The sequence below is a fragment of the Poromitra crassiceps genome, assembly GCF_964638095.1.
Source record: "Poromitra crassiceps genome assembly, chromosome: 8".
Lineage (NCBI taxonomy): Eukaryota > Metazoa > Chordata > Actinopteri > Beryciformes > Melamphaidae > Poromitra > Poromitra crassiceps.
The window spans coordinates 31,949,933-31,956,785 of record NC_139629.1 but is presented as its reverse complement, the minus strand read 5'-3'; the positions used below and the strand labels follow the sequence as shown (position 1 = coordinate 31,956,785).

Below are 6,853 nucleotides of genomic sequence, written 5' to 3'. Positions count from 1 at the left end.
TGTACTCACCATGCCATGAAATATGAATCCAAAATGCAGAGAAACGGTCTTTTTTTTAAGGTAAATAGATAGCCGGAACTACTTCCCAAACAAGGCCGCCAGGCGCAGTGATTTCACACAGCGCCTCACATAAACAAAGAGTAAACGATAACTAACAGAAGTTACTTCCTTGTTTGCCATGAGGTCGCTGTGTACAGCGCCTCATGGCAAACGAGGAATTAACTTGAGTTACTCTTGCTTAGTTTGGTTAATCTTTGTTAGATCTCGGTGTGTGGATTTATTTTGAAAATGGACGTTTCCTGGATTATTATTTCATGGCGTGGTGAGTACACGAGTCACAACATGTACATGTGAGTCTTTCTGGCGCTGTTGGAATTGTGTATTTTGGGGCGACCGAACGGGGGTAGGCAGCTGTAGGGGTCGCAGGTTCGTGTCCACGTGTGACCTCCGGCTTGGTCGGGCGTCCATACAGGCACGATTGGCTGTGTCTGCGGGGGGGGGGGGGGGGGGAGCCGAATTGGGGGTATGTGTCCGGGTCGCTGCACTAGCGCCTCTTCTGGTCGGTCGGGGCGCCTGGTCCGGGTGGAAGGGAACTGGTGGGAATCGCGTCATCCTCCCACGTGCTACGTCCTACCGGTGAAGCTCCTCGCTGTCAGGTGAGAAGAAGCGGCTGGCAACTGCGCATGTGGCAGAGGAAGCATGGTGCTAGTCTACGGCTCTCCCCAGATCAGCAGAGGGTGGAGCAGCGACCGAGGCAGCCAATAGGGCAGCATGGGGATAAATTGGCCAAGTATAACTGGGGGGGAAATGGGGAACTACCATTCATTTGCGAATCTAACGAACTGGACGGCTGTAGTGATGATAAAGCCATTGTTTATTTTGTTTATATATGCAATATGGCGCAAATAGGCAAATCTCCCAAAAAGTCAGCCTATCCCTTTAAATTCAATAGTATTTTTTAAGACCTGTTCAATATCTTTTAAGAGCTCAACTCTTTCGTCACATCAGCGGTAGGGGTGTTAATCACAAGTTCACGATACGATATGCAGATTGTTTGGACAACGATATGACATTTGCTGATATCACAAAGTCTGCCACGACACGATAGAGATTCAAGGCAGAGGTCTATGATGGATATGAGATGATATCATCATTTTATGCCCATTTAACACAATCACAACAATAGCTACCAAATCATCAAATGGCAATTAAGACTTTAATACTTTTTAAGGTGCTCAATTTTCCTGAAATTGATTTATCACATTTGAATAGGTTTCAAGACCCCGCAGATACCCTGTAAAAGAACCAGCAAAATGCATTCTCTTAAAAGAATCAAAACAAGTTGTGCGCCTTTCGTGAACCTGTATGAGTGTGTGTGTGTGTGTGTGTGTGTGTGTGCATGTGTGCGTGTGTACCTGTATGAGTGTGTGTGTGTGTGTGTGTGTGTGCATGTGTGCGTGTGTACCTGTATGAGTGTGTGTGTGTGTGGGTGGGTGTGTGCGCGTGTGTACCTGTATGAGTGTGTGTGCGTGCGTGCATGCATGAGTGTGTGCGCGTGTGTACCTGTATGAGTGTGTGTGCGTGTGTGCGTGTGTACCTGTATGAGTGTGTGTGTGTGCATGCGTGTGTGTGTGTGTGTACCTGTATGAGTGTGTGTGCGTGCATGCGTGTGTGTGTGTGTGTGTGTGTACCTGTATGAGAGTGTGTGTGTGTGTGTGTGTGTGTGTGTGTACCTGTATGAGTGTGTGTGTGTGTGTGTGTGTGTGTGTGTGTGTACCTGTATGAGTGTGTGTGCGTGCATGAGTGTGTGTGTGTGTGTGTGTGTGTGTGTGTGTGTGTACCTGTATGAGTGTGTGTGTGTGTGTGTGTGTGTGTGTGTGTGTGTACCTGTATGAGTGTGTGGTCGGCCAGGCAGTGGTACAGTCGCTGTGTGAGCAGGGCGAGGTGCTGAGAGCGGTTCAGTCCCAAAACAGAGTCCAGAGAACCAGACCGACACGACAACACCATCGCATGGAACTATGGAGAGGAGAGAAAATTGAAAATACAAGCAAAAGTTAGACAAATTAATTAATTAGTCTAGTAAAATGACATTAAAGAAGAAAGAAAGATAAGAAAGATATAATAAAAATAAAAATAAAAATATATAAGGACAACAATAGAGACACATGAGAGACAGACAGACAGACAGGGAAAGACAGGGATCTGCAGGTTTCACACATATTTCAGACTCTTTGAGAGTTTTTATACCATGATCTGGGTGAATACTCGTTTCTGATTGGCCGGCAGGTGTGCATAAAAACCGCATAACGCACAAGTAGTCCGGCTCCAGTCTAATCACATGTAAATTCATCCACTCCCCCACCTGCACAGCTGTTTAATCAAACAGCACAGTAACGTTATTCAACCTGCACAGCTGTTTAATCAAACAGCACAGTAACGTTATTCAACCTGCACAGCTGTTTAATCAAACAGCACAGTAACGTTATTCAACCTGCACAGCTGTTTAATCAAACAGCACAGTAACATTATTCAACCTGCACAGCTGTTTAATCAAACAGCACAGTAACATTATTCAACCTGCACAGCTGTTTAATCAAACAGCACAGTAACATTATTCAACCTGTACAGCTGTTTAATCAAACAGCACAGTAACGTTATTCAACCTGCACAGCTGTTTAATCAAACAGCACAGTAACGTTATTCAACCTGCACAGCTGTTTAATCAAACAGCAGAGTGACGTTATTCAACCTGCACAGCTGTTTAATCAAACAGCACAGTAACATTATTCAACCTGCACAGCTGTTTAATCAAACAGCACAGTAATGTTATTCAACCTGCACAGCTGTTTCATCAAACAGCACAGTAACGTTATTCAACCTGCACAGCTGTTTAATCAAACAGCACAGTAACGTTATTCAACCTGCACAGCTGTTTAATCAAACAGCACAGTAACGTTATTCAACCTGCACAGCTGTTTAATCAAACAGCAGAGTAACGTTATTCAACCTGTACAGCTGTTTAATCAAACAGCACAGTAACGTTATTCAACCTGCACAGCTGTTTAATCAAACAGCACAGTAACGTTATTCAACCTGCACAGCTGTTTAATCAAACAGCAGAGTGACGTTATTCAACCTGCACAGCTGTTTAATCAAACAGCAGAGTAACGTTATTCAACCTGCACAGCTGTTTAATCAAACAGCAGAGTAACGTTATTCAACCTGTACAGCTGTTTAATCAAACAGCACAGTAACGTTATTCAACCTGCACAGCTGTTTAATCAAACAGCACAGTAACGTTATTCAACCTGCACAGCTGTTTAATCAAACAGCACAGTAATGTTATTCAACCTGCACAGCTGTTTAATCAAACAGCAGAGTAACGTTATTCAACCTGCACAGCTGTTTAATCAAACAGCAGAGTAACGTTATTCAACCTGCACAGCTGTTTAATCAAACAGCACAGTAACGTTATTCAACCTGCACAGCTGTTTAATCAAACAGCACAGTAATGTTATTCAACCTGCACAGCTGTTTCATCAAACAGCACAGTAACGTTATTCAACCTGCACAGCTGTTTCATCAAACAGCACAGTAACGTTATTCAACCTGCACAGCTGTTTAATCAAACAGCACAGTAATGTTATTCAACCTGCACAGCTGTTTAATCAAACAGCACAGTAATGTTATTCAACCTGCACAGCTGTTTAATCAAACAGCAGAGTAACGTTATTCAACCTGCACAGCTGTTTAATCAAACAGCACAGTAACGTTATTCAACCTGCACAGCTGTTTAATCAAACAGCACAGTAACGTTATTCAACCTGCACAGCTGTTTCATCAAACAGCACAGTAACGTTATTCAACCTGCACAGCTGTTTAATCAAACAGCACAGTAACGTTATTCAACCTGCACAGCTGTTTAATCAAACAGCACAGTAACGTTATTCAACCTGTACAGCTGTTTAATCAAACAGCACAGTAACGTTATTCAACCTGCACAGCTGTTTAATCAAACAGCACAGTAACGTTATTCAACCTGCACAGCTGTTTCATCAAACAGCACAGTAACGTTATTCAACCTACACAGCTGTTTAATCAAACAGCACAGTAACGTTATTCAACCTGCACAGCTGTTTCATCAAACAGCACAGTAACGTTATTCAACCTGCACAGCTGTTTAATCAAACAGCACAGTAACGTTATTCAACCTGCACAGCTGTTTAATCAAACAGCACAGTAACATTATTCAACCTGTACAGCTGTTTCATCAAACAGCACAGTAACGTTATTCAACCTGCACAGCTGTTTCATCAAACAGCACAGTAACGTTATTCAACCTGCACAGCTGTTTAATCAAACAGCACAGTAATGTTATTCAACCTGCACAGCTGTTTAATCAAACAGCACAGTAATGTTATTCAACCTGCACAGCTGTTTAATCAAACAGCAGAGTAACGTTATTCAACCTGCACAGCTGTTTAATCAAACAGCACAGTAACGTTATTCAACCTGCACAGCTGTTTAATCAAACAGCACAGTAACGTTATTCAACCTGCACAGCTGTTTCATCAAACAGCACAGTAACGTTATTCAACCTGCACAGCTGTTTAATCAAACAGCACAGTAACGTTATTCAACCTGCACAGCTGTTTAATCAAACAGCACAGTAACGTTATTCAACCTGTACAGCTGTTTAATCAAACAGCACAGTAACGTTATTCAACCTGCACAGCTGTTTAATCAAACAGCACAGTAACGTTATTCAACCTGCACAGCTGTTTCATCAAACAGCACAGTAACGTTATTCAACCTACACAGCTGTTTAATCAAACAGCACAGTAACGTTATTCAACCTGCACAGCTGTTTCATCAAACAGCACAGTAACGTTATTCAACCTGCACAGCTGTTTAATCAAACAGCACAGTAACGTTATTCAACCTGCACAGCTGTTTAATCAAACAGCACAGTAACATTATTCAACCTGTACAGCTGTTTCATCAAACAGCACAGTAACGTTATTCAACCTGCACAGCTGTTTCATCAAACAGCACAGTAACGTTATTCAACCTGTACAGCTGTTTCATCAAACAGCACAGTAACGTGCTTCTATGAGCTGAGCGGACTATAGCTTCCCTGCACCATACAGTACCAGCTCGCATCCAAGGTTCGTCCTAATTACTGGAACAGCAAACAACGTTTCCATTGCATGAGAAGCTGACGGGATGGTGACGCTTGTTCCAGGTATTAGTCGGTTCCCCAACTGTTGCTAGGTAAACAGAGTTAGCGAGGGGTGTGAAGTAGGCTATATCAAAAAGCGCATGCTGTAGTATGTATTTTAAAACGTAGAATCCTGGCTCCCCCTGGCCAGTGACACTTAGGAATAGACTAGGTGACAACCAAGTATAGTTTGGTGACAAGCTGGAGAGACAGTTGACGGTCGGAGAGACGGCATTCGGTACGGGATGGGTTTAGCACCCCAGCCTGGCTCTCTCGTGAGGGAGAAATCCACAAATGCTACGGATCAGCCTCCTGAAAATCTGTGCAAAGATCGGCGCGGCCTGGGGTCCTTCAGGCTAGAGCGAGGTGCTCGGCGCAGGCGAATGACGTGCAGCGCACAGGCCTTCTTGAGGCGTCCTTGAGGCATCCTCTCTGCCTCTGGATTGCCTTTGCCCCGTGAGGGTCTGGTGAGACGAAGGAGGAGCGCAGCCAGGAGTTACCCACAGGGCCTAGATCCTCCATGCACTGAAGGGCCAATACTGCGGTGTAGCACTAGCTCTATTGCAGCGGATAGGGGTGTACGACCCTTCCGCGGGCAACATTGCAGACAGAGTAGGAAGGCTGATCCGTGAGCGGCTGCTGCTGGGACGCGAGTCAGGGTCTTAATCGGCCTCGGCTGGGTCTACTGGGCGAGGGTGTATGATGTTGACAGACCCGAAACACCTTACGACCCCAGATAACATCACTGATGACGCATCCTAGCGCATGCTGTAGTATGTATTTTAAAACATATCAAGGCTTTATGCCTAGCGAAAAACTTCAGATTTTGATTGCTAAACTTGCACCAAAAATTCACGAATGCTTTTATTGTATATTGTTGGCAAATGACCATGGTAAAAGTGGGATGATCAACTCCTAGGTGTGCGTTATACGATTTTAACGCACTTGGGCACTCGGGTGGTTCTTCACCTCCACGTCATGCGTTCAAATGGTATAACGCACACCTAGTCGTTGATGACCCCTTACTTAACGCACACGTAGTCCGGCTCAAGTTTAATGACATGTTGTAAATGCTACCCAACCTGCACAGCTGTTTAATCAAACACGTTAATCAAACGTTCTCCTACTCGCCACTTCATAGCTAGCTTGTCTTGTTGTTAAACATGCTGTCAATTATATTTACTGTTTGTCAACCGTACGCAATGTTATTGGCTTTGAAGATTGCTAACATAACTATTAATGTTAGCTTTCTGGCTCAGCTGAGACACTTAGTTCTTAAAATTAAAATTAAACTAGAATGACCGCAAACAAGTGCAGTCGACATCCATGTCTGTCCAGACTCTTACGTACTAGGAAGGTAGCTCGTCACTCGTTAAGTGGATCCAGGTTTTTCTAATCAAGCTGAGAGCTCGTGCACATGAAAATGCCCGTGCACAGGAGCTCGTGCCTGCAAAAGAGGCGTGGTTTAACAACTGCCAATCACAATGCAATATGGACTGCTCCAGCTTCTACAGCGCCAGACACGCCTATTTCCTCATTCAATCAAAGCGCAAATCGTGAAGCTTTACAGAATCAAAATCTGCGTTGGATATTATTAGTCTGTTCCCGAATGACTGTCTAAAGTTACCACTT

General features: G+C 44.0%; 1 protein-coding gene across 3 annotated transcripts in view; it reads right to left on the bottom strand.

Annotated features, from left to right (window-relative positions):
* Positions 1–6,853, bottom strand: part of ccni (cyclin I) — a 72,664-nt gene that overhangs the window by 14,879 nt on the left and 50,932 nt on the right. For all 3 annotated transcript variants that reach the window (XM_083641819.1, XM_083641821.1, XM_083641820.1), the window contains exon 6: positions 1,888–2,016. In XM_083641819.1, the coding sequence (XP_083497945.1) occupies positions 1,888–2,016 (129 nt within the window). The remainder of the gene's footprint in view (positions 1–1,887; positions 2,017–6,853) is intronic.